This window comes from Aspergillus caelatus (assembly GCF_009193585.1).
Source record: "Aspergillus caelatus strain CBS 763.97 unplaced genomic scaffold BDV27scaffold_26, whole genome shotgun sequence".
Taxonomy (NCBI): Eukaryota; Fungi; Ascomycota; class Eurotiomycetes; order Eurotiales; family Aspergillaceae; genus Aspergillus; species Aspergillus caelatus.
Window position 1 is genome coordinate 52358 of NW_022475289.1, and position 27028 is coordinate 79385.

At 46.6% G+C, this 27028-nt stretch overlaps 9 protein-coding genes across 9 annotated transcripts; 5 read left to right on the forward strand and 4 right to left on the reverse strand.

Moving 5' to 3' along the window:
- Positions 1–172: 172 nt before the first annotated feature.
- BDV27DRAFT_122808 (uncharacterized protein) lies at positions 173–673 on the forward strand (the record flags this gene model as incomplete). Its single annotated transcript, XM_032065716.1, has 1 exon — positions 173–673. A coding segment is annotated over exon 1 (185 nt), but the record flags the coding sequence as incomplete, so codon positions are not given.
- Positions 668–1101, forward strand: BDV27DRAFT_122809 (uncharacterized protein). Its single transcript, XM_032065717.1, has one exon. The coding sequence runs from the start codon at positions 719–721 to the stop codon at positions 1043–1045; it is 327 nt and encodes a 108-aa protein (XP_031931190.1). The 5' UTR covers positions 668–718; the 3' UTR covers positions 1046–1101.
- A 293-nt stretch (positions 1102–1394) lies between these two features.
- Positions 1395–5876, reverse strand: BDV27DRAFT_168486 (putative FAD dependent oxidoreductase; the record flags this gene model as incomplete). The annotated part of the gene is made up of 17 exons (XM_032074778.1): positions 1395–1716; positions 1815–1930; positions 1979–2034; positions 2087–2190; positions 2245–2289; positions 2343–2467; positions 2523–2628; positions 2684–2870; positions 2923–3001; positions 3055–3193; positions 3245–3302; positions 3358–3544; positions 4198–4989; positions 5037–5183; positions 5244–5517; positions 5565–5687; positions 5743–5876. 17 exons carry the CDS (start codon positions 5874–5876, stop codon positions 1485–1487), a joined length of 2904 nt encoding a protein of 967 aa, XP_031931191.1. The 3' UTR covers positions 1395–1484.
- Positions 5877–6541: 665 nt separating this feature from the next.
- On the forward strand, positions 6542–8089 carry BDV27DRAFT_168488 (TauD/TfdA dioxygenase family protein; the record flags this gene model as incomplete). The annotated part of the gene is made up of 3 exons (XM_032074779.1): positions 6542–6985; positions 7044–7585; positions 7645–8089. The coding sequence occupies 3 exons, from the start codon at positions 6542–6544 to the stop codon at positions 7811–7813; spliced, it is 1155 nt and encodes a 384-aa protein (XP_031931192.1). The 3' UTR covers positions 7814–8089.
- On the reverse strand, positions 8090–10155 carry BDV27DRAFT_53516 (uncharacterized protein). The gene is made up of 2 exons (XM_032076878.1): positions 9925–10155; positions 8090–9802 (listed from the first exon to the last, which is right to left on the reverse strand). The coding sequence occupies exons 1-2, from the start codon at positions 9979–9981 to the stop codon at positions 8309–8311; spliced, it is 1551 nt and encodes a 516-aa protein (XP_031931193.1). The 5' UTR covers positions 9982–10155; the 3' UTR covers positions 8090–8308.
- A 2300-nt stretch (positions 10156–12455) lies between these two features.
- On the reverse strand, positions 12456–13462 carry BDV27DRAFT_168492 (uncharacterized protein; the record flags this gene model as incomplete). Its single annotated transcript, XM_032074780.1, has 2 exons — positions 12456–13130; positions 13187–13462. 2 exons carry the CDS (start codon positions 13460–13462, stop codon positions 12630–12632), a joined length of 777 nt encoding a protein of 258 aa, XP_031931194.1. The 3' UTR covers positions 12456–12629.
- Positions 13463–20362: 6900 nt separating this feature from the next.
- Positions 20363–21574, reverse strand: BDV27DRAFT_142219 (alcohol dehydrogenase family protein; the record flags this gene model as incomplete). The annotated part of the gene is made up of 3 exons (XM_032069920.1): positions 20363–21075; positions 21139–21220; positions 21320–21574. The coding sequence occupies 3 exons, from the start codon at positions 21572–21574 to the stop codon at positions 20363–20365; spliced, it is 1050 nt and encodes a 349-aa protein (XP_031931195.1).
- A 464-nt stretch (positions 21575–22038) lies between these two features.
- On the forward strand, positions 22039–23695 carry BDV27DRAFT_168494 (NAD-dependent succinate-semialdehyde dehydrogenase; the record flags this gene model as incomplete). Its single annotated transcript, XM_032074781.1, has 4 exons — positions 22039–22059; positions 22119–22206; positions 22262–22649; positions 22708–23695. The coding sequence occupies 4 exons, from the start codon at positions 22039–22041 to the stop codon at positions 23693–23695; spliced, it is 1485 nt and encodes a 494-aa protein (XP_031931196.1).
- A 1381-nt stretch (positions 23696–25076) lies between these two features.
- On the forward strand, positions 25077–26090 carry BDV27DRAFT_142221 (putative 3-hydroxyisobutyrate dehydrogenase; the record flags this gene model as incomplete). The annotated part of the gene is made up of 2 exons (XM_032069921.1): positions 25077–25280; positions 25332–26090. 2 exons carry the CDS (start codon positions 25077–25079, stop codon positions 26088–26090), a joined length of 963 nt encoding a protein of 320 aa, XP_031931197.1.
- Positions 26091–27028: the final 938 nt, after the last annotated feature.

The window sequence follows — 27028 nt, forward strand, 5'->3', positions numbered from 1 at the left end:
AGTTATGCAAAAGTATGCGAAAGTCACCGGGCTAGAGTTCAACCGGGGTAAAACTGGCTCGGTCTACCTCGCGGACACCCCGGATGGCGAGATCGCAGGTCGCCTCCCACCAGGGCCGGTCACATTCGGATTCCTAACACTCGACGCAACATCAGAAACCTGGGAGATCGATCAATCGCAGGTCGACGCACACGTTGCCCAGCTCCAGAACCAGCTCAGCCGATGTGACAGTGTGATCTCCTGGGTCCGGACGTGGAACAGCTGCATTGGACGGTTCTTCAAAAACACGTTCGGTCAGCCTGCGCACTGCTTCGGGCGTGCACATATGGATTCCATTCTCTCCACATACGAGAAGATGCAAAATACCCTGTTCAATGCAGATGGTGGGGAGGTTGGCAACACGGTAACAGATCATCTACGAAGAAAGATACAATCACAGTTCGGGGTCTCCGACATCCCAGACGCTTTTTTCTTCCTTCCCGCCGAGCTTGGCGGCTTAGGCCTGCGTAACCCTTTCATCTCTGTCCTCCTGATGCGGGATTCAGTGGACCTATCCCCGATCGAGCGTATCGAACGCTTCAAAAAAGGAGAACATGGAAGGTACGCCTTCGCCAAAAAGACCTTCGACGAAATGTCCGAGAAAACACGCCGCCGTCGCGCCGAAACCGTCAATCCCAAGCCCAAGTCCGGAGAACCCTTGGTTATCACCGAGGCGGAGATGCACACCTTCATGTCTTTCGAGGAGTTCACCCAATATCGGGAATCCCGAAGCAAAAACCTACAACTCTTATACGAGGACCTGATGACGGTCCCGTATACAAAGAGTATCCAAGGAACGCAAGACTGCCGCGATGCTCTTAATGCGGTCTCTGGACAGTTCCATTTGTCTGATCAAAACCCCGAAATGAAATGGATTTTGCAGCTTTACTCAGACGACGTGCTCAAACGGTTTGGGGGGATGACTCTTGTGGAGAAGCGGTTTTTGCCTGTTGGTATTTTGGCGATGATGAAAGAGAAGAGGGTGAAGTGGAATATGGTTTTGTAGGTTTGTTCTTTTGGTGGGATTGAATGGATACGTCTACCTAAATACTAGTCAATAAGTCGCTTAATGGATCATGACACCTTTTCAGCGTTACTAAACTTACGACTCTAGCCTTTATCTGATCTCAATTCATATAACATAGTCATCATTATACATTCAGTACTTTCTCTGCTGAGGTATCGTGCATGTGCAATACGAATGTTTCTTTTCAGCACCAGCTGAGCATATACCCACATTTTCTTTATATCCCCAATCTCTGTAAGCATTTTGACATCAAATCTTCCCCACCCCATCCTGACCAAGCCCCTCATTCTCCGTCCCCGAGATACTACTCTCCTCACTCTCCGGCTGTGGCGTCTTAGCCCTAAAGCACCTAGTAATCAGCAAATACGCAACACAACCCATACGCAGAGAGACAGAGAGAAACAAAGGAAGGAAGAACTCACTTAACCCTCCTCTCTTTCAAATCCAACACTCTAATCCACAACGTCGTCCCAATCAATATAACCGACAGAATCGAAACAGCGATAAAACCTTTTCGATACTGTGGCGCATCAACCTGCTGCCACACGACCTGGGGTAACCACGCCTGAAACACGTAGGCCATTTCATTCATGCTGCCGATCACTAGGGATCGTTCTTCGTTGTCATCGGAGCAGATTTCGTGGGCCCAGCTATTTTTGTTTTGTCAGTTTGGTGGGTCTGTGCATGAATGGGATTGATTGGAGAGGTCGATGGGGAAAATTGGGGAGAATGGGGAGGAGAGACATACGCCATGCACAGTCCACTTAGACCGTATCCTGCACCAGCGAGGATATAGCAAGTCCATTTCCAGCCATTTGGGATATCCCAGACTGCGAGGGAGACATAGCATATTATGTTTATTATCTGGGTTGTTAGTTTCGAGATGTTAGTGAGGCTAATGTGGTGGCTTACCGCGCCGAAGATGATGGGTGGCCAGCGTCTTCCGTTGAGGAATGTGTCGGAGGACCCTGTTTCATATTAGCCTCATTTACCAATGGTGATTAGAAGAGAGGCATGTACAGGCGTAGGCAAGCGTAGTCACTACCTGGACTGCAGCTGTGGTCGTTGGGTAGGCGTTGATCTGACCGACAGAGTATTTAGGATCGGTTGAGTCCTTGAGCCATCTGGTATTTATTAGCCATATACCACCTATTCAACAAGATTGATGGTTTACTGACTGTTGGAAGACAGGCTGAGATCCAGCAGCGCCGTTATTGAATGTTCTGGTCGTCTGTTAGTCCATCTGAACTAATCATCTAACAGAGATGTGACTCACATATACAGCACTGTAAGAAGATAAATATGCCAAGATGTAAAGATCTTCTTCAACTTGCTCTTTGTATATGGCTCCCTATTCTTGCGTCCTTCAAGCTGCATTCGTTTCTGCGACAGTGCCACTTCCTAAGCTTCACGTTAGCACATATATACTTCCTGAAGAATGTGTAGCAAAACTCACATCCTTAGTCAAATACCACGGATTCGAAATCTCAGGCACATCAGGCAGAATAACAAACCCGCTCAACGCAACCGGGAGCGAAATGATACCATCCACAATAAACAGCCTTTCACCTCTTAGTCGTCACCACAATGCCATTCAATCACGGAAGAAAACCATACCACTGCCATCCTCTGAATCCGCCCCGTCCCTCGAGGTTATACACCGCAGCCATCAGATATCCCGAGAACATACTCGCAATACCACTGCTAGTATGAAAGATACACGATCGTTTCGCTAGTTCGTCTTTCCGGTACCACGAGCCGATAATGTATTGCATTCCGGGGTAGAACGTACTTTCCGCGAGGCCTTTCCAGGTTAGTGTCTGTATAATATCGTAAGTGGCGGATATTGTCCCTACCGATGAAGAACCTCAAGACATAGAACTGAGTGGAAGTATGACATCGCGACATAGAGAAGGTTAACACGGTCCAGAGTAACTACACCCATTAGCAATCAATTGTCAACACTTTCTCATAGACCAGGAACATACCTCCATAGCCGGAATCCAATATCTAGGTCTAATCCTTGTAAGAAGAATATTACTCGGAATCTCCCCAATAACATAGCCGACCGTCCAGCAAGCCTGCATATAATTAAGTTCGTTGCCGTACATCCCGAGATCTTCCTTCCTGGTTATATATGTCAATTGTGCGTCCCACTGCGCGATGTCAAATACCCACATTCCAGAGACGAAAGCATTGTTGATATTGATTTGATCTAGATATTTGATAAAGTATCCTAATCATGTCGTTAATCACCACCCAGTCATAAAATAAATCAGAAACAAACGCACCAAGAGATGCGAACGTCAAAATCGCCGAATCCAATTTAAACATCAACTTCCGCTCCTCGGGCGACTTGTCGAATGTATCCCAGATGTAGCTGGCCCATTTGCGCTTCGGGGCTTTCTGCACAATATCGCTTGTTGAATCAACGGCTCGTTCCTCTGCTATGGCTGGTGAGGGAGCCATTCTGTCTGTCTTGGATAAAAGAAGGAATCTTTTTGAGGTTGTAGGGTTCCAACAGGTGACCAGATTGGGATGAAAGAGAATGGGATCAGGACCTCAGAAACATTATATCCGTACATTTAGGCTTGAATTTCCTCCACATGTTTGTTCAGCTAATGCGTATTATTCTCAAGAAGTGAATAGATAAGACTGGCTCCACAGATCTAGTGTCAGGGATCTGGCCACTGGATAAGAGTCCCAATTGCTCATAATAGTGGTGTTCGCGCAATTCCTGCATCGGCAGTTGGCACGGCCAGGTGGAATTGTGGTACAGCTTGGTGCGGGGAAATTTTAACATAAGTTTTCCGAGTCATGCTGAAAATTCTCTGGCCAATAGAGACAATATGGAGATAATCCATTAGACAGTTCCTACAGGGAAGCTGTGACGTGACTGAGGCTAAAGATTCGTTGTTGTTGCGGAGCTCGTCATCGAGAGTATGGATGATGTGCCGAGCACTTCCAATGGCGGGATCCCGCTATATTTAACATTTGGCGAGCTTGGCCAATACTTGAAATATATTATTTCTGTAAGCGAACGGCCGCTAGAAATCTAGGATATTATTCCTACTTAGAGCTAGTGTCCGATAATGGAGTGGTTTAAAGCAAGGCCGAAGTTAACTACATACTGCCAGAACCGGAAGCTCGCCGACACCACTGTCCCTCCGGCCTGTGGTCTGCCACAGGCCTTCAATCCTTTTTCTATGTTCTTCCTTGGCTTCAAGCCATTTAGAAGAATGTCCTTCCAGGGGACTCAGCCCGTATGTAGCCCTATCATCATTCACCCATTGAAATAGATCCCTCACGTAAAATTCTTCCTTATCTTTCAACGAGTGAAACTTCTTCCCACTGCCAACTTCCTTGATCTTGGCCAAGTACTCTAACCTCATAGTGTCCTCAGGGGGTATCTTGGCAATTCCAGCAAAGACCTGTGTCGCCACAATCGCCTGGAATTCGAACAGAGTAAACGTGGCAGTGTAGTAGGGAACCCCGATAAAGGCTAGGGTTGGATCTGGAATGTAGAATATATCTTTATGCAGGTTATGCACTTGAGTTCCGTCTGTGACCAGAATCTTATCATCGGCAAGTTCAGCAGGCGTGTGGTCGCTGTGGTAATCTCGCAGGAAAGGCAGCGTGATGTGGTAACCAGTGCAGATGATAACCCTATCGATTCCGCATACTTTCTGCCCCGACTTCAGATGTATAGTTAAAGGTAAAGCCTCGTCGTCGGAAATTGTGCCATTGTTACTCTCAATCTCGAAGTGTGATATTTCGCCAATCCTAACCCCGTTATCGGGGAGCAAACCCGCGGGAAGATCGAAGTCGCCGTTCCTTGTACTTTGGTAGACAGTTTTGGCGACGGGACCAATTTCCTTTGCGATATCCGCGGATGATACTCCACCGCCAATGAGGAGGACATTCTAGGATTGGTCAGTATCCGAATATTCATATAACGGGGCGATCGGACCTTGTTCTCGAAGCCTTCTGACTTTCGATACCCCTTCGAATGCATAATTCGAGACACCCAATGGCTCTTCGCTTCCGACAAGCCAGGTATATCTGGGATGCGAGGCGCATGATAATGCCCGGATGCGACAATTATGGCATCAAATATCTGGGGAGTTTCCCGTAAATACCAACACCATACGATCCTCTGTGGAGTGATGTCGCTTACCGAAATTTCCTCCAGTTCGACCACCGTGTCCGACTGCTTATTCTCGTGAACTGTCGACCAGACAACCTCCCATTGATCACCACTTTTGCGAAGGTCTTTCACTCGCGCCCCGTAAATTGTGACGTCATCCACTCGGGCTTTCCGCGATGTATCTTGAATATAGTCTCTTATTACATCGTGGCTGACAAAGTCTGGAGTCCCTTCTGGCCACGCATTGAGCTTCACCCGTATCAAAGGCGTGGGCACGTTATTCCTTAAACCCTCATAACAAGGACTACACAATCAGCAGGAAGCAGGAGACGCCATAAAAGAAAGGCTTACCCAGGCGGCGCATGTTCGAGCACGAATCTCTCCTTCTGGTGTTGATTTTTCGCCGGTTGATCTGTTTCCGACGGCTTCGTGGCTGGATACTGCGGCTCTACCGGCTGTCGTTCATCGTACAGCCTGTATTATTCCGTTAAATTTCGTAGTCATAATAAGGATGCCACGCGGTGCATACCAGACTCCTCCGGCAACCTTATTTCTCTCGAAGACTGTGACATCAAATCCGGCCGCCAGCAGGTGTCCCGCGGAAACAACACCGCTGATCCCGGCACCAATAACCGCCACTTTACGGATCTGTGTGCGAGTCATAATGTTACTGTTGCGTCTCTGCTTCGACTTTGGGACAATTGCCATGTGTGAATTGGGACATCTTTATGATTGCCCTGCTGGTGGTAAGGAGACTAGTGCCGTCGCAGCTCACGTTATGCCAGGCTAGAGTGGTGTCATGGCACAAGCCGCGGCAGTGAACAACGCGCCACCACAAGTAGCATGTTGTTCAGTCTTAATCCTCTCGGAAAGGTGTGCCGTCGAGAGTGATAATGGAATATGGTGGACCAATATTCGATCAAAAAGCGCGGTGCTGACCGATTGGAAATCAGACAATTTGAGTCGCCATCATATCCCTGTATGATGATATCGAATGGGCTGTGGGTGGCCGACTTCAAGCCCCAGAGTGGATAGAGATAAGACGCTCTAGAAGCAGGGGATTTGTGGAGAGATGAGGGGTTGCAAGTGTGGGAATACGTACGGGATCCTTCAAATATGTGACGAATGGGGTGTAGAAGGCGCAATGCTTAATTACGATGATGTGATCCCGGCTCCGCGCGTGACATAAATCACGATTATCAATCAAGTTCCCTTAGATCGAATATAATACAAGTATTGTGATGAGTGTAGTAGAAAGCTGTCGTGAATCGGTAGATTGCTTAAAAAAAAAAAAAAAAAAGAAGAATAAACTAAATATCAATTCCACAATGGCACCAGCTCCTATCGATCCCCGGATCGTTGACGTTGCCGAGCCCCAGAAGGACACGCTCGCCCTTCCTGCGGCAAGCCGTGAACGACTGATAAAAGCGGGAATCGATCTTTCCAATGGGTATCCGTATCGGCCTTCGCGACCTCTGTACTCTGATGATGTTTACAACATCCGAAACTATGACCGTCCACATGTAGATCCCGGAACCCGTGCCGACCCCGAAAAGAAGGCATTGTTGTCTGCAGCAAAAGAAGTGATTCATCTAACCAGGCATATCGGGACCGAGATCGTGGGACTCCAGCTTAAAGACTTGACTGACCAACAGAAGGATGAGCTGGGGCTACTGATTGCGGAACGGAGTGTTGTCTTCTTCCGGGATCAGGACCTCTCGCCCCAGAAACAGAAGGCTCTTGGTGAATACTTCGGGGAGGTCGAAGTTCATGTTCGTTTTCACCTTCCGTCTCACATATTCGAGTTCCTTTTCTAATATATCACCGTAGCCTCAAGTACCCCAGGTACCCGGTCTACCAGGCGTCTCGGTTCTATGGCCAGCTCTCCAAGCGACTGAACGGGCAGCAGGTTATCGTCGACCGGGTGGGGCTTCTCGTTGGCACACTGACTTAGTTCATGAGCGCCAACCGGCAGGGGTTACGCATCTTCACAATGATGCGGTCCCGACCATCGGCGGAGATACTCTGTGGGCCAGCGGCTATGCTGCATACGAGAAGTTGTCCCCGGAGTTCCGTAAAATCATCGATGGAAGAACAGCCATCTATCGATCCGCACACCCTTATCTAGACCGCAAGGACCCCGAAGCAGGCCCAAAATATATTGAGCGAGAGCACCCGATTGTCCGTGTCCATCCGGCAACGGGTTGGAAGGCGCTGTGGGTAAATCGCGCGATGACTCATCGGATTGTCGGATTAGACAAGGCAGAGAGTGATGTTATTCTGGGATATCTGTTCGATGTATACGAGAAGAATATTGACATTCAAGTTCGCTTCAAGTGGACACCTCGGACTAGTGCTTTGTGGGACAACAGGTTAGTGAACTTCCCTTTGGTTTACCATCTCTCTTCCATGGGGAACTAACACTAGGCAGAATTACCATTCATAATGCCAGCTGGGATTACGAAGGATCGGAGCCCAGGCATGGCACTCGAGTCACAGCCCTCGCGGAGAAGCCTTTCTTTGATCCCAACGCACCTACCCGGAGACAGGCTTTGAGCTTGCTGGGCCCCGATGAGATCCAAGAGTTGAGTAAACAGTAGTTCTGGTGAAGCGAATAACGAATGTTCTATTATGATTATGTGGAGGAAATGGTGCATCCAACTTGTCAATTTAGTATGGACACTCAGAAACCCCAGATTGCCGAGACAGACAGAACCCAGTAGTGAAGAATAGGAGACAGCCCTACAAGTAGGAGAGATTGTTTAACTCGATTGAGTTCCTATGGGAGGCTTCGGGGGTATATTTGTTTTCGGAAGGTAAATATAAAACGAAGAGATGGCCGTCAATGCCTTATAAATGTATGTAACGCGCGACCTTGCGTGATGCAGAATATGCTGTAGTGGGGCGAATATCGACCCGCAACAATCGGATGCAGGTATTTTGGTAATGTAATAGGTGGGCATCGCGGAAAAAGTATTCGTCCAACGCTGATGAAGCGGGGGCTATGCCTAATTTCAAGTGCACACGTTGCGTCTGTAGTGATTGAGGTTTGACTTGGGGTGGTGACCGAACACAGCCTGTTGGTCTCCATTGTCTCAGTCCGACGACCTACGAGGTTCTGGGAGGTCATCATCCACAGGGGTTAACGTCCGAACAGTTCGCAGAGCAAGATCTGTTTGAATTCCCGGTTTCATTCCGTACGTGATTTCCGCTCCTAATAGCCCCATTGCCCCGGCGACCCGGTCCAGCCAGGTCAAAGCGCGTTGGTCATCATCACGGACCGAAGCCTGCGGACCGTTTCCGAGCTCGCAGGACAAACCAAAGGAGAGAGGTGGTGGACTCTCCGCATCTCCAGAACTTTCTGGGCTTGACACGGGAGTTAGCGCTCCATCACGGATTATCAAGGTCTGTTCCACGGTAGGTATAGGCATGGTGAGTCGACCTAAGATTTGTTCGAGGATACGAACGGCATCGATCCCAGCACGGAGAAGAAGAGAAGGGCTCGTTTCCGGGAAGAGTTTGGGCTCCGGCCCCACGAAGCGGAGTGTGATACCCTGCTTCCGCTGATTATGTGCACTAAGTAAGGTTCGCATTTCATTGCTTAATCTTCGCAGTCGATCACATGTTGTACGAATCCGATGGGCCAAGGATCTGGCCTCTGGTGAGGTTACAGAAACGATGCCCCGGGCTTCCTTGATATAGCCGGGACACTTGACGAGCTCCATGAAGATAGTCTCATACACGTCGATATAAAAAGCCCATTCGTCCTGCTTCTGGGAATCCTCGCTTCGTAAGGATGCTGCCAAGTCCTGCCATGAATCCTCATCTAAGAAACACGATTCACCCTTTTGGAGGGCAGCACCAATTAAAAATGGCCTGAAGGCAAAGTGACAAACACGCCCAGGGCCAGTCAAATGAGCTCTCATACCACGCGCTTTCATCAGCATCCTCACTGCGTTGGCATGGAAGAGCCAAGCATCATCGCTAGTGCGTACGTTCATCTCATAAAAGGCCAGCAGTATGACGGCCATCAATAGGGCGTCCGACGCAAAATCATCCGATTTCAGGGCATATTGGATACCGACCAAGGCTTCATTGTACTTCTCTCGACTTGCATGTTGTAAACTCGGGTCTTTTGTCAAATGTGCAAGCCAGGCTGTGGACAGACACATAACGGTCGCATCGTAGTAAGGCTTGCAACCAAACTGTTTGATAACGTTGTCCGGGAAGGTAAAACCGGGTCCAAACCGAAATTCATTATGATAATACATGGTCGGGAACGAGGCACAAACAAATTCTTTGAAAAGGCGTGGTTGCTGACCCAAGAAAGATTTGTATGCTAGTGACGGACAAATCCTCTCGTCGAGAGCGGCACCCGTAAAGCAACGAATCTGCCTCTGGGCTTTTACAGGAAGCGAGGCTGATACTGGACTCGATCCCTCGTCACTTCCATCTGTATCTGGGGAGGTAATGAGGTACAGTCCCTCTAGACGGGGTCCCTCATCCTGGAACTTCAAAGAACGTGTATAGCCGGGACACGGGGCGCCATATTTGCGACACTGCGAGCAATGCGGTCGGCTTTGATCACACTAATCACTCTCATCAAAATTAACGATTGATTCAGAAAATAATAAACCAGAAAGTAGCATACTAACTACGAGGAAAAAAAAAGGGGGGGGAGTGGGAGGTGGGGGGGGAAACAATAACCGACCCTGATACGTCTCTTGCGACAGAGCGAACAGCCTTTGCTGCGAGGAACGCCAACCATTCTGGATGGAAATTAGATTTCAGGAGCAGTGGCGACACTATCACATTCTACTGCGCCTGCAGTGACTGAGAAAGCCAGCATATGCAAGTAGCACGGAGATTGGCAGTAAGCTCGGAGAAAGGGACGGAAGCATGGACATCGCTTTTTTAGCCCACAGAGGAATGAAGGATCAGGCAATATTCTCCCCCCGCAAAGGAGAAAAGAAATGGTTCTATCTGGGGCGTCGGGTTACTCGTTTGCCCCTTGGCAGAATCCTCCCTCACCGCCCGGAACGCTGGCCTTGACAGCCTCCACAACGGGATCCACTGTTCAACTCCCGTGACAGGCACGCAAACTGAGCAAACCCCGTCCTTTCTCCAACCGTCCAACGGTCCTTTTTTGCAATTTTTTCAACCACCACAGATCGGAAACCCTGACCCACCGGCAGAAATACGACGTGAGGCGCCTGTATATTTCGATCGGGCTATTTCTTCAGTTCTAACTAAAATGATCCACTCAAGACTAGCATCCAAATAGAAATGACCCTCAGTGAAAATTAAAATTAATTCTTTGCAAATGCCAGGAAAATATCTCCGACCAGTGGAGACAACAGTTGTCAACAGTGGACAGTGTGCAAAGAATGCACATACCATACTTTGTACACGTGTTTACACTCCTGACTCGACTACTACGAAAGGAGAAGAGGCAAGGAGAATGGAACGAAAATCAGACATATACTTTCAAACTGGAGAGAAAAGAGACTCGTTGAATCCAATCTACAGAGCAACTATCGACCAACCTTTCCAATCTTGGAATCCCATCCGAGTTAGGCGCGCGTAGATCAATCAATATCCGCCAAATTCGCCAACGTTTCCCAGCGGGCTCGGGCCATCCCCGTGCGCACTGATCCATTCAGGACTCGGCGAATCAAATCCCCTCGTATTTGATGTCAATTCGGTTGGCGGCGCCACCTCCATTCAGCCTTGTCAATTAAGTTGCTTTCCAATAAATGTTGCATCCAGGGGTAACTGCAACGATGTGAAGATATGCCCGAGAACCGCTGCCAGGACTAACAATGGAGAAAAGAAATACCACCATCGGCCATCAAAACTATTCAACAATCGTGACGCCTATGGCTGAGCGCTGACCACCCTCCCTTGATCGCCGTCTGGGTTGTCTGGTCGCCGCGGTCGGACACCGATGCCTTTGAACCATGGCCAAAATTGCTACTCCCGTGACGTCCCTAGCAGGCGCTATGTGAAGAGGATTACCCCTGATGAAAGTCACTCGTTGATCGCGTTGAGACCAATGCCACTCTACAGTCGCCGTTGACCACATTGACTACCTATCCGGCGACAATCGTTGGGTGGCACCAAGTACGTGTCAAGAGTCGTGGCGGATTCCCCGGCCCCCGAATTCCACGCAGAGCAAAGTACAGAGCAGCTCGCGTCTGGTAGGATGCCATCCGGGCTATGAGGATTGAATGTCACAGTGGGAATGTAGCCGGGACTACCCAGTCGTGGGAAAACACGTACAACCTCTGCTCCTCCGCCGTAATGGATTATGGAAGATATTGACAGAGGTTGATGTAAGAGCGAATAATAGGAGTCCAGCTTGGTACATGAGTAAAACGAGCCGCGGCTCGGCTCGCTCGCATCCTTCAGATGGCTTAGAACCTAGTCTTACGCGTCAACATTGCGCTACGAGAGCTGTTGTTGGCCATCCAAATTATCAATGTACATTTTTAAACAAAAAGCAATACTTCGATGTATTTATTATATTGGTGTATATGATGAGTTTCAAGTAACAATCGTACTATACTACTAGGATAAAATGGGTGGGGGATTTGAGAAATGGAGTTGGAGAGTGATAGTAGAACACTATATATATTTAGTGCAAAGCACCCAAGAATGGCCAGGTCGGTCCTGAAGTCCCCACTTGCGGTCAGTGAACATCCAGTACTATTCAACTGTCTAACTTTTGGATCAATCACCGCTATAGGAAACTATACTACCCCATACGCAACGTCGAAGAAGTTTCCACCAGATAGTGAAGGCTGTTGGCAACCCCGGGAGGCGAGATCTAGGGTAATGCGGATAATTGCCCTGGTTGGTAAGATTTTCGTTCTCCTTGATCACACTTTGAAGCTATTTGGTTATTACCATATTAACAATTTACAAAATTTACAAAGAATCAAGAGATCGGTCACTACGGCGCTTTTACATTACAAAGCAGCTAGTAAGGACCACGGGGGTTCAAAATCTCCCACCAAGAAGACATCTGAGAGCTTTGGCTCCCAGACGCGACACAGTCTTCAGTGACTACACCATAGCGACCGTTTTTTTTTTTTTTTTTTTTTCCAAGTCGGTGGCTATAGGCATAAGCCTAGTGGGCAGGTAGTTGTTTCACAACATCCCAGTTAGCAGCCTGTGAAGGCTGACTCAGCAGCAATACGTTTGCACTACTGATGCCACTGAGAGAGTTGTCGGCTGGGAAAGACCTTGTTGCCGACAGAGTCAATCGATCTGTGACCATTGCTAGGGTGGCATTCATCACAATTGTCGCAAGGTACAACAAGCGTACAGTGCCAAGATTACCTTTGATTGAACCCCGTCCAATTCATGCTAGTCCTATGCTTGTTAAGCAGTTATCTCGGCGTGACGATGGAGTCATTTCCGCTTGAGTATATATAGCCAATGGAAAACCTCAGGGGTATACGCAAATGTAGAAGTCTGACCTTGAGGCGCCTTGAGCGGGGCACGGGAAACGAGATCCCAATGTTTCGCTAGTCGTGGAAGGTTATCAAATCGCACGGTTGAGTACGATAGGGTAAACCACATCGTTCCCTCGCTGGTCAATGGGACGAGATGTAGCGCCAATAGCTCAACCGGGGATAGCGTTGTTTCTCCCAGGGTATTCACAACGTCGCGCACCATGGGGCAAATGTCTTGTAATATAGAGGTCGGCGAGAACGTTGCGGATGTGGAGGTTGCGAGGGCATCGGTGGTGCTTTTATCGAGGACTATATCAAAGGGTGCCCACGGGGCCAAGCTCGACATATCGTTCCATGACCGAAGGTCAGCACGTAGCCAGTGCATCGCATGCGACGGGTCTTGTTTGCGCTCGATCTCCTGGCCAAGGCGGACGGCTTCGGAGGAAAAATCCACATTCTATGACAGTCGAGCGTTAGCAGAGGTTCGTTTCCAACAGTACTGAGCACACGTACCACAATGCCGGAGCCCTTCCAGTTGCGGTCCACGAATGCATCGCGAAGCTTTGCCCCTAGTTTCGAGATTCCGGGTCCCAGATGTAACACTCGAGGGGCATGTTCTTGGACAAATGATCGGTTGTCTAAGTCGGACAGAACGGCCTGGACGAGATTCTCTCCTGAATTCAACCATTCGCCCACATCTCGGCCGGTTGCAAACTTCTGATCCCAGAAAATGGGATCGTCGTAGTCTGGAGCTCCAGCGATTTTGGTGTGTGTCTTTCCGTTCGACATTGCGCAGTGGAAAAGCGGACCATCGCGTCAGGAATCGGGATAAGACGCCGATCACGTGCCTACATAGGTGCCGTGTTTGGGAGACCAAATCACTGGTTGACCAATTTGGAAGTTCGCAGACCCACGAGCGGAACTCAGTGATCTACACGATGCCATGCTGAACATGTGGCAAGCGCTGAGAGCATTTTATCGTAGTCATTTGGAGTTTCCTAGACACGTTAAGCTATCAAGTTCATAACGGGCATCTCTGCTTGCTACTGTGTCTACTAACTTCCGAACTTTCAAGGCTGCGCCATAGCTGTAGACATACCCCAGACCGGCAAATCCATGTGCATGGACAACATTACCATCAGCCTCAATACGGTAGCCTCGTTTCCTACCTGGCTGAAATGCGACAATGTCTCTTCTTGAGTCCCTATCTGGGTTAATTGATTCCAGTCTTCCCATAAGCAGTCTCTTTTCCTTCCTGGGCTACCCCACCCAAGATAGCCCCTTCAGTGTGCATTTGCGGCATAGCATAAGTGTAATGAGGGCCTTGGAACATCGCAAGCTCATCGAAGTTGGCTTCTAGGAACATTGTTTGTCCTCGGATGGACATCACTTGTAGTCGAGTAGTCTTGAGATGACAAACTGAATGTCCTACGAGAGTACGAGTAATGGGAATGGAGAACGAGTACAATTGTATAGATTCAGTTGCCGACGCTATATCATGTAGTGCAGAACTCCCTTCCTAATGTGCTCTTGCTGAAAGAAAATACATATTCTTGTGATATCAGAGCAATTGCGGAGTTCGCAAAGCTTCGGTCAACGGAGGCCATCCTTTGCAAAACGTGAGGGGAATCAGCGGCGAGTTTTGTTGGCAGCTTGATTTCGGATCCACTTGCACATTTTCTTGTCTACTTCACGGTCCTCAACCTATCAAGACCTTCCAAGCTTTGTTTATCTTTGATAGTACCCCGGCTCTTGTCTATACACGACTGTTCTCAGTAATTTGGCAACCGTTGAAGTGTGTATAACATAATGCGTCCTTATCCTGTGCGCCTTCACGCAAATAGTCACCATGAACAAAATTGACAACGTGTGACAACAGTGGTATAAGCTCTTGGTGGAAGAAGAGAAGTAATCAAGCGATCGCGAACAGCTTTGAACTCAGGGTGGATGCGCTTAGACATACCCGTCGGTGATCTTTCAATACATTTGACTGTTTCAAAGTAACGAGGCAAGCTGTTCCGGAGGAGACAGTTGGCTATTGGACCATGTTGCTCTTCAGAATGAATAGATAACTCGTATCATTGCAGACCCCCGCATTATCGTGATCCTTACAAAATAATGGAGTGGAGCGGCGAGCCATCTGAGTATACGTATATATCTTGCCTCTCTTTGAGGAATTAGATCCATGGGGCCCCATTTCTGAACCTTACCATCCCGCACTTTCTCAACGACATGTTGCAAAAGTCCAAACCGGATTGCGACTCTGAGCCAGGTGGTCCCACAAACCCATCGCAAGACATAGTCGGGACGGTTATTGAAACTGATGCTGTTTTCGGAAAATTTAAAGAAGACGGGCCTAATTACCGCAATGTATGTATATGATGATTATTCTCCCGTCGGATGAAGCAATACAAACGCGCTAACACTTGCCCTGCATGTTGACTGGGTAGGTACAACTGCCTTGATGGAAACCCAGATTGGAATTTGTGTTCTTTCTATGGCCCTTGTCTTTGGTACCTTACGTCTTATTCCAGGGAATATCTTCCTGCTGGCCATCGCCGGTATTGCAATTTGTTCGGATTATATGGCGGGAGTCTTCACGCTCCGTCATCTTGAAGTCTATGGTATTACGATGTGGGGCGGATGTTCCTTGGTTAAAATTGCTACCAACTCTTTGGTGTTGCATATGCACTCTGTAGGTGCTTGACCTTTCGGACAGTGATTAGGGTCCTAAATCCTTTTTAGTCTATACTGTAACCGCTGCATCGGCCATGCTGAGTATCTCAACGGCCCTCAACGTGCTTTCCACTCATGCTGCCTGTACTGCGGCTTTTGTGGATGTTACATCTATGTTTAGGTTTGCCTTTGCTAGCATTCGAACACTTGATCGCATTTGGGTTCTGGCTTGGATTGGCGCGATTCCAATTATCATTGCAGGCAGGTCTCCAGTATGCATTGTCTACAGGTATATACTGTTGACGCTGCCTAATTAAGCCTAGCGCTGTTGTCCTTCCTACAGTCATGTTGATAGAATCAAGCAACATAAATAATCTAATAAAGGAATTTATCCTATATGACTAATTGACAGATTATGAACCCAGTAGCCCGGGGAGTCACCTCTGAAGTTATCTAAATTATTATTTGGATCTAAATACGCTACTTTTCTTATTACTTTACTAGGAAGCCAGATACTGCAGAACCTAGGGCGCCTAGGCCTATAGGATTGGCCTACCAACCCACTAATCTACTATTGTATCTACCTACCAACCAAATACACTTAAATAATATTTGAAGAGAGCTTAGTGACAGTTTTACTAGCCAGACTAAAGTCTCTACATCACCAGCCAGGCAGATTTAGCTACTATCTCAGATTGGAAATATGCCTCCTGGCCTAAGAAAGGTATCTTGTTTGAAGAATATGCCAGGGATCTACACAGCCAAGAACCTTAGTATAATGGGGATAAGTGTGTATACTGTAGATATCAGTGTTATGGAGTGTCCCACTGCCTATATTTGAATCATGAGCTCTGTTTCGAGGATTGGACCCCCCCCCCCCCAGCTAGGGGCCTTCGGGTATACTAATACAGGGCTACTTAGTACCTAAACTTACTTTTGAATAGGGCCACTTAGTGCCTGAATTAAAGCCATTTAGTGTATATAAAACTATTAAGTGTATGAAATACACCACTAAGTGCGTACTAAGTTATTTAGTATGTTAAACTAGTCATTTAGTACTTACGGGGCTACTGACTGCCACTAGAAGTAGATCTCCAGAACACTAAGAATATTAAGATACTATTAGATTAGGAAATTAAGCCGGATTTAAAAGACACATTAGGGTCAAACATTAGAGTAGCAACACTAGAGCCATACTAACAGCAACGAGTAAGCCTAAATTGAAGCTTACTTGCTTCCTGAAACTCTCTCTAATCTGTAGACCTTGACAATTGGGGCCCTATTAGTTTATTTCTTTCTGCTCCGCCCCGGCTTCAGGGAGATTTTGGGTCTATATTCCCCCTTGTTACTCTTCCGAGTTGTTTCACAAGCCCTTAACAAGCGATCTTTTGCAACGTAGACTAGACATACAAAATTGAAGAACTACCAAGAAAATCCTCATATTATTCTGACACATTATCGGCCCTGGAAGGGAAAAAAAAAAAAAAAAAAAAAAAAAAAAAAAAGAAAGAAATAAAAGAAAGAAACTGGGAATTACAATGAAATTGAATGGTTTATAACTTTCCAAGGGGCGGGGAAACGATTTATCATATCTTAACATGATCGACATGACCCGATAAATGCAAACCGCACAGGCCAAATTGAAGGTTTACAGAGTTCATGAGGCTGAACTAGAACTTGAAAGTCATCTTTATCCCAGAAAGCGCATGTAGGGGCAGGGACACTTTGGGCAATGGAATTGTCTTCCTAGACCCGGTTTCTAAGGATCAAATCAACCTCGTAAGAGTGTAATTGCCTCTCGGAGTCTAGTAGATGTGCCGTGGCCTGTATCGCACCCCTTGAAGTGGTCAGCGATCCACCCACAAGGTCAGGACCAGCTCCGTCAAGGAGATGTTGCCGTATGACAGTTTTGGATGACCTTGTCTGGCTTGCTCTGTAGTACGTATTGATGAGTTGATCATACTTGTTCCGTGGAGCATTTATATCCGAGTCGCTGCCCTGGTGACAACTTGAACATCACATACTACTAGTATTGGCCGCAATGCCGTGGAGGATACTACCATCATGGTCGCGATGACAGGGTTGGAGCCCACGACGCCGTGGTGCAAGTGCACAAGGACAGAAGAGCTAGACCAAAACCCCTGCATATAACTTGACCAGTTATTCTACGATGCTTCACAACCCAGGCTTCCTTCGACGCTACGAACATATCCCTCACGATAAAAAATGGTTAGTAGTATTATTTCATAGTATGTTCCTCCTTGTTAATTTTACTATTTAACTTTAATCCCTGTATCCTTTATATTACCATATACAAGTCTAGAAATACCAAAGATCCCCTCTCATGTATATCGGAATATCCCTTTATCTCAGGGATCTTTGTCGTTTAGCTAACGTGTCCACTCTTTTTAACCCGAACTTGTCTAGACTGCTAAGGCCTGCGCTAATACTATACTCAAAAATGGTAAGAGGCAGCCATAAGAGGCTCATCTTGAATGATAACTAAAGAACCATTCAAGAATTCCCATTCGTCTATAACAATATCTCTATCTTCTTGTGTCAACCTGCCTAGAGCTTTTTCTGTCCTCCTTTGACAAGAATTCCTGCCACGTTACCTTTCTGGTTTTGGGCAGGAAGAATATAATTGTTTCGTAGAACCCCATTTTCGACAGATGGAGACTAATAAACAGGGACACTCAAGATTGTGCGGCTCATCTTTTGCCTCAAAAGGGACCCCATGTCCTAGCTATCGTTATTCAGTCCTCAATTCTGAAATATGATGAAAGTCAAAAGCCTTTCTGATCCCGCCCTGTAATAAGACGAAGATGAAAATGCTATTTGAAAGCGCTAAAGTAATTCATTACTCCTGTCGACAAACTGATTATTGAAGTTCACGAGTCTGCTCCAAATCCCAAATGCGGTGTCTTCTTCATCTCTCGCTGTAAAATTTCGAGTCAACACACCTACCAAAGTACCTTTTCTGATTGTTTGGATCGCATTCCCATTCAAGATCATGAGCCAGAATTACCTCTACCCCTTCCAATTCGAGTTGCCGAACGCGCTCCATGGTTCTCTGCGCTTCTCTTCTATCGCTGTGGATACAACAAACACCTCCGTGCTCATCAAGCCATTCTCCAATCTGTCTCTCCCCCGTGAGAAGGCGTCGGTCATGACAGGTATCCCCGGCCAAATAAACATGTCTGCCTTTTTCTGTCCGCACAAGTAGATTGATATGCCCTGGAAGGTGACCGGGTGCATCAACCACTAATATACTTCCATCTTGGAAAATGTCCATTGTACGAGGCAGTGGTCCAAATGGTTTCCACGGTTGCTGAAAATCAGGCCTGCCTCCTCCAGTAGTAATTTCCACTGTGGAATCGGTTACTTCTGGTATTTCAATAGTTCGTTGGTGAGCGAGCAGATCTTTCTCGAAAACCGAGTGAGTGCCACACAAAATCGAATTGCTCCCGTCTAGAACCGTCGAAGTGCCAGGTCCAACCACAAATGTACTTCCCCGAAACAGTTGAGGGTTGCCAATATGATCCCAGTGCACCTTTGGATCATATTTTCCATTTTAGTCAAGAATACTCGATAATGTGGAAAAGGGGACACGCACATGGGAATAAATTACATAGTCAATATCATTTGGGGTTAACCCCCCCAATTCAAGACTTTTCACAACGTCTGGATTACTTGTTACCGGCTGTCGACTTTCAAGATGTTTCTTGAGGGGTTCCGGGTAATCTGCGGTCGGATGACGCAGTCCAAGATCAAAAAGGATTCGAGTAATCTTGCCCGAACGTGGGTGAACATGTTGGCAAAGAAAAGAGAGAGATGGAACTGTCCTTATTCTTGTTTTAGATGCGGGACGAACGAAGAATCGTTCTGGCAAAGTGAGATGCCCTGCCTGGAGAGCGTGTACTGTCGCATAAATCTCATCACCAGTAGCAAAATCCATAACGCATGATATAGGGAAACTCGTTGCGCAATAAAGTGAGTAGCGTCTCATGGGAGGCTCACAATAGCTTGCTTATTAAATATTCCGAGGTAACCTAAGGGATGAAGGATGGCTATCGACCTGGTCGCAAATGGGAACCCCCGGGAGAACTGTGGTGTTTTTACTCCGATATTTGGAGTAAAAATACAACTTTTCTTTAACCCCAATTCCATATACTGTAGCTTTCTGCCCAGAGTGTGCTTTTGTACGTTGTCTTGTATTTTTTTATATCCGTGGAAAGCCTTGTCAACATCCATGAAATTATGCAATATATACTTGTAATTCACAAAAGTTACATTCCAACGAGCGCACCGCGTGCACTACTATTACTACTAGTAGTAGTAGCCCAGACTAACCTACAGCGCGTCCCACAACTTGAAACTTGAAAAACCTTGGAACACTTCCATCCAAGTTCAAAACGCATCATTCACGCATGAGTTTGCTTGTACATGCTAAAATTCCGGTAGACCGTCTGAGAAGCGCCGGGTAGTAGCCATTTTCAAGTTCTGATCAGTGATCTAACCCGTTAGATTGCAAGACACCGTCAACCTTGACTTGTTCTGTTGGAGCTACTACGCGTAGTAGTCCGATAACATTCATTGCTCCCGAGATTAGGTTCAGGCTCGATAGAGGCCCGAGCTTTTGCTCCAGGGCTGCGCCGTACATGCTTGGGTAAGAGACGTTCAAGTTTTGTGTATTAGTGATGAATTTAGTGTTATGCTTGACAGTGATGTTCTTAATTTGTAAGACGACAGCTATGTTTTTGTCAACGGTGATAAATACACAACATGAGAATGAGCATGTTCATTTTCCCTCCTTCCTATTTTCAATTGGCTAAATACTGTTCAAGCAGCTCTACCTTTGTCGCAAATACTTCAAGTAGTGGCAATCGAAGCTGCGCGGAACTTGGAATGAAGTTGAATGCTCTGGTAGTGGTCCACAGGATCAAAAATATCAAGAGAATCGATTCCTCGGCTCATCAAGCGACCAAGACACATATTCTATGTAATAAAGCGTTAAACCTTGAGAATAACTTTATGAACTTTCCGTCGGTTGAAAATATCATATGCTCGTGGTGCGTCCTCCAAGCTCATATGTAAATCACAGAGAAATGAGACCTTGTCCTGAACTTTCACCAAACAACCCAGAGCTTCCTCAAAAATTCCTCCCACGGGACATCTTCCCCAGGCAATGGTAGCATTTTTTGAATATACCAGTGATCCTGGTATTATATAGTCACCGTGCCTTACTCCAACACAGCTCACAAAGCCGAAAGGGCGAATTAAAGACAGGCAAACTTGCATCGCCTCCTCTGTCCCTACCACCTCCAAGGCCACATCTGCACCCCTGCCGCCAGTGGCTGCTTTAATAGTAGACTCGGGATCTTTATCCAGCAGCAATGGCTTAGCGCCAATCTTCTCGGCTTCAGCGAGCCTGGATGGAACCATGTCGATGGCGTAGACGTTCGGACAACAGGTCAAAGCGCTGGCAATAGCACAAATACCTACAGGTCCGCACCCCACTACAGCAACGACACTGTTTTGTGCCTCTTGGGCAGACATATTTTTTAGAAAGCGGGACGCGCAAAAGTAGCCGGTGGGGAAGATATCAGACATCAGGATCAAGAGATCGGAGCTTATAGATCCTGGCGCATGGACTAGAGTTGAATCGGCAAACGGCACCCTGACAAACTCAGCTTGACCTCCATCGGGACCTGTCCCACAGGAACCTATTTAGAATTCGGTGAGATGACTTATCATAATGAAAATATATTAAACCGGGTTTCCCTTACCAAATAGAAGGCCCTTTTCGCATCTGCTGGTTTGTCCACGCTCACAGTAATAGCAATTGCCACACTGCGTTGTAAATGGTGACTAGAGGGTCACGTAAGTCATAATGCAAATCAAAGAAACAAGGACCGAAGGAGAAGAGATGAAGTGAAGATGATTATTGAAAGAGCAGTCTGAACGCACCACAACATCATCGCCCACCTTCAATTTCTTGATGTCGGCCCCGATCGCGTGAACTGAACCCACGAACTCATGTCCCGGTATGAAATTGGCCTGGACCTTTTCGTGACCTCGATAGAAATGCAAGTCACTTCCACAAACTCCAGCGACCTTCACCTTGATAATTGCATCCTTCGGGTCAAGAATTTGGGGAACTGCTCTATCTTCGACAATGATGTTGCCAGGACCTTGGAAGACAACCGCTCGCATATTCTGCATGTTTAATCGAATATGAAGCTGAATAGCAATTCGAATAGAATGGTTGGATCCGGAGTAGGGACATTCCATGAGCACGCCGGTTTATACACAACAATTCGGAGTAGTATACTAGTAATTGAGGAGGAGAAGCTCTAGCTTTTGGGGGAGTCGAATTGGTGGGGAACCAGTGAATACGCCCGGAATGCAATCCAAGAAGGGGGAAATGGAGTAATTTGCATCGGGACTCAAATTTTGGATTGTCACGACCTCATTGATGGGGTTAGATGACCAGTGCGCTTTTACCCCGACCAGGATGGGGTACAATATTATGTACCCCAACGTTTTCCCATCATAGGGTGGTGTTAATCAAGTTAAAGGAGAAGCCATAGCTTCTCTCTCATCAAAAAATAAAGATTCGCTACACTTGGATACAACAAGACTTCCTTGGCTATTTGCTTTATACTGAAAAAGAACTCGCCCTTAAAATGTCAACCTTGCCATTTGCTGTATGTTTTACGGGGGCAGAAGAGGAAGTTTAATTTTCATTATACTAACAGCAAGAAAGCTCAAAAATCCCTCTTTGCTTCGCAGTGAGGCATACGTGAATGGGCAGTGGGTTGAAGCCAAATTGAAGAAGACTTTTACCATCGAAGGTAAACCATACAAATGAACTCTACACTAGCGAAAGTCCATTAATGCGGTTATTAGACCCAGGGTCGGGGAAGACCTTTGCAACCTGCTCCGATCTTGATGCTCAAGATATAGACGACGCTGTGCATTCGTCCCACGAGGCATTCAAATTGTTCCGTCGGGAAAGCCCTAGAACCCGTGCTGAATTGCTTCTGGAGTGGAGGAGGCTGATCCTCGGAGATCGTCATGATATTGCCACCATCCTATCTTACGAAACTGGAAAGCCCTTTGCTGAAGCTCTTGGAGAGGTAGATTATTCTGCCAGTTTCCTGTCGTGGTTCGCAGGCGAGGCTGAGCGGATTCAAGGTAATGTCATCGTACCAGCAACTTCGGGTCGCAGGATACTTGTTGTCAAGCAACCTATCGGGGTATGTGTGGCACTTATACCTTGGAATTATCCGGTGGGGTAAGTTCGACCTCCGTATACAACTATGGGTTCACTACCAAAATTAAATATAAACTAGTATGTTCCTTCGCAAAGTGAGTGCTGCTCTAGCTGCTGGGTGTTCCATGGTTGCGAAACCGTCTCCCGAAACTCCTTTATCGACATTGGCCCTGGCCCACCTGGCGGAAAAAGCTGGATTCGCCCCCGGGGTTCTCAATGTTCTGACAACATCAAATGAAAATACACCCGCACTATCGGAGGCACTATGCAAGCACCCTCTTGTTCAGAAAGTCTCTTTTACCGGCTCCAGTGCTGTTGGAAGTATAATTTCCAGGCACTGTGCAGATGGGATTAAGAAGCTGTCCCTCGAGCTAGGAGGAAATTGCCCATTTATCGTTTTCGCGGACGCAAATCAAGATCAAGCTATTGTACAGCTAAGCGCATTGAAATTCCGGCATGCAGGACAGGCTTGTGTTACAGCCAATCGAATCTATGTCCATGAAGACATCTACGATGATTTCGTGGTTAAAATGGTGGATTACGCAAAGAGTCTCAAAGTAGGACATGGATCTGACAGCTCTGTCGCCATGGGGCCATTGACTACGTCACGTGGTGTTGAGAAAGCCAAACATCAGGTTCAGGATGCGGTCCAAAAGGGTGCGAAGGTTGTGCACGGGGGAAAAAGTATCCAAGGGGGCAATTATTTTGAGCCAACCGTTATTCGCGACATGGGAGCGAACATGCTTATCACTCACGAAGAAAGCTTTGCCCCGATTGCTGCTTTGTACAAGTTCAAAACGGAAGAAGAGGTTGTGAGGTTAGCCAATGACACCTCGATGGGCCTAGCCAGCTATGTGTTTACCAAGGATATTGATAGAACTTGGCGCATGATGGAAAGCCTTGAAGCAGGGATGATTGGTGTTAACACAGGCGCTTCTTCCGCGGCCGAGTCGCCGTTTGGCGGGATGAAAATGTCAGGATATGGCAAGGAGTCAGGAAAGGACGTCGCAATTGATGAATATCTGGTTTCCAAAACATGCACATTGACTCTCGAGGGGACCTCTTAAGAAGAGGATGTCAAAAGGAAAAACTAATTGGTTTATATCTCTAATCATGTAGAGTTCAGGCTATGCAAGCACCGAGACAGAATGATGTTTACTGGAGTATCACTTACCAAGACATCTATTGTTCCAATTTAAATAGAAACCGTCCACGGGTACTGCTACACCAATGTGGAGTAAGGCACTAAATTGAGGCTAATATTACTCGTGCAAACCAGAACTTGCTAATATTGTCAAATGAACAATGTGCTTAAATATTCTTGGCCAAGATTTCATGCGCGAGTTGTGCCAACATCAGAATTGGCATTTTTCTTTTTCACAGTCAAGCGAGTGTAGAAGAAACAAAGAAAGGGAAAAAAAAAAAAAAAAAAAGTTAGGAAAAAGAAGAACGAAAAAAAGAAAAGGAAAAAAACCGTACCAATACGGTATAACGAACGAGTTGGAAGAAAGTAGCAGAATCAATTCTCGATCTGATTCCAACATTCCTCTCTGCGCCAGTGGATTTTCGAGAGTTGATCGCAATTTTATGAGCTTAGCGTCTACGGAATACTCTGGCCTCAGAAAAATACGAGATATCAAAAGAACACTTAATAAGGGGTAGCTTTAGCTCCAATCAAGGTACGAGCAATTGAATACAAAACCATTATTGTATTCTATCGTTTTCCAAGGTATCCCATGAACCGGCATATCAGGCGAATCCGAATGATGCGCGCCGTCACCAGTTTCATCTTTTACCGAAGTATCGAACGAGTTATGGAGAGATAGAACTGGCAGCACCGCCTTAGACGCGGATTAAGCATTTCTAAACATTATCGTTCTCTGACATCTCAGCCACTTAGGTGTGCACACGCTTGATTCTGAATGATATCAAATAGTAGTAGAACTTGGAAACGAATCAGGAAGAACGCATGCAACAATGCGCACTGATATAATATACAATCATTTCCACCTAGATAGCAAATTTTGGTCGCAGGGGCAGTCATATGTCCCCAAGCTCTAAATATATTCACGTAATGAAGTATAACGAGGTTGTGTTTAGCGACCTCGGGAATTGGGGTAAGTTCAAACGGCGTGAGGGAAAAGTGGGCCTACGATAGAGACAAGAACACCCCAGAGGGTCTGCAAAAACTCATCATTCTACTGGTTGCGGAGCAAATTGCCCAGCTTCAAGTCTTAGTGGAGAAAAGGGTGTAGCGTATTCATTCCTCCCTAACAACAGTCTTCTCTGGCAGCACAGATGAAATTGGGGTATATTTCTCGGCGGCGTATTGGAGGCGATACCCACTTATCCTCGTAGACTACTTGAAAGACGGGAAAATATGATTAGCTTTGTGTCTTCCTCTTTTCCAAGTACGAGAACGATTGCAATTGGCATCGTCCTATCGAGATGCGGTCGGAATTTCAGAATGTCGGTTTTATTGGCCTCGGAGCCATGGGGAAGTTCATGGCTGAGCAGCTGGCAATGAAATTGCCTGAAAGCGCTCGAATTTATGTTTACGATGTGATAAACAGCGCCATCATTGATCTAACTACAAAGTTCCCCGGCCGCGTCATCGGAGCGATATCACCAAAAGACGTGGCGCAGACTTCGGTATGTTCCACTTAACTCTTCAACCGAAGTAACTATTCATATTCTGTTTAGGAGATTATCATTTCCATGGTACCAGAGGGTGCTCATATTAGATCGGTGTATCTCGACGAAAAATTGGGAATATGCTCTATCGATCTTCAGCGCCGGATTTTGATCGATTGCTCAACGATTGACATAAGCACCAGCCTTGCGGTGAAACAACATATTGCGAAGTATCATCCTGAAGCATCGTTTTTTGATGCGCCTGTCAGTGGCGGTACACTGGGTGCCCAGAAAGGCACAATTGCCTTCTTCCTTGGATGTAAACATGATGAACCACTCATGAAGCCGATATCAAAGCTCCTGGCTTTGATGGGCAATAATATTATACCATGTGGAGGGCCAGCTACGGGTCTGGGTGCTAAGCTATGCAATAATTACCTTTCGGGGTTAATTGCCATCGCAAGCTCTGAGGCACTGAACATTGGCATAAGGGCTGGTCTAGACCCAAGAGTCTTGTCCAGTGTGTTTGCCGCAGGTACTGCGCAGAATGCCATTTGTGATCGGTTCAATCCATGCCCGGGTGTTGTGCCCGAAGCGCCGTCAAGCAAAGGATATGATGGTGGATTCAAAGTTCAACTGATGAAAAAAGACTTCTCTTTAGCAGTCGATTTAGCCCAAAGTGTGGGAGCTACATTGGCTCTGGGGGCCAAAGGCTTGGAGACCTATGATGCTGCTGCGGATGATCCTCGGTGCCGCAACCTGGATTCACGAGTCGTGTTTCGGTATCTTGGTGGCCAGGAGGATTGGGCAGAGAGAAGTCACATTTGATATTTTAATGCAGTATCTTGCCTTGACAAGGGGTCGAAGTTCCGATGAAAATTCATGCGCCATGAATCCCCACTGACCTTGGAGAAACTACACCTAGATTGATATAAATAAAACAAAAAAAAAAAAGAAAAAGAAAAAGGGGCTTCTCAATCTCCCCCTACCCCTATTCTATTCTACTATCGTCCTTCTACCTTATGGTGCTTAACGTGTCGGGAAACTTCATTTTGCTGTAGAAGCCACCTGAATCCCTCAGGTTCAATGCCAACCAGTATCGCTTTGATTCATTCCGGTATAATCCTTGGTATTTCCCTCTGATTCATATTTTTGAACAGCTTTGCTTATGGGGAAATCGTTATCTCAAATCTTCATTGAGCGCTTTCTTTGAGATTTATACCAAAGATTGTTTTCTGGGCCTTGAATATACTATATTAGCCGCGACATAGTCTATGACTATAGCGCTGAGTACTAGTAGCGATGTAACCAACCGACTTCTAATAACATCAAAAGTCATTGCCCCCTGCGCAGCTGAGGGATCTACATGTTTTATTTAATTCTCCAGAAAATGTCTATACATTGTTCTGCGTATTTAATCAGCCTCTCTTTGACTGGCAGCTAAATTTAAAATAGTAATCCTCAGCCATGTAAAGCCAGAAAGCCAGAATAAGTTCCACGTGCTTTCTGCAACGCATATATGTGTTGGAGAAGGTATTTCGTAACAGCGTACGAGCCCCACCATGTGAAATGTCATTTGCAACTTTCCACCCATTGTGAAATGCGAGTTACTTCACTCTAGGAGTTTTCCATTGCCAGCCAAAATATAATCTTATCTTAGTGCCCTTCCCCAACGAGTTCTGCCATTGGGGTTTGAGACTTGGGGTTTGCTAGCAGTTGGGGTTGATACGTCTGGCTTGACCCAGCGGCGTAAGTAAGCTTCAGGT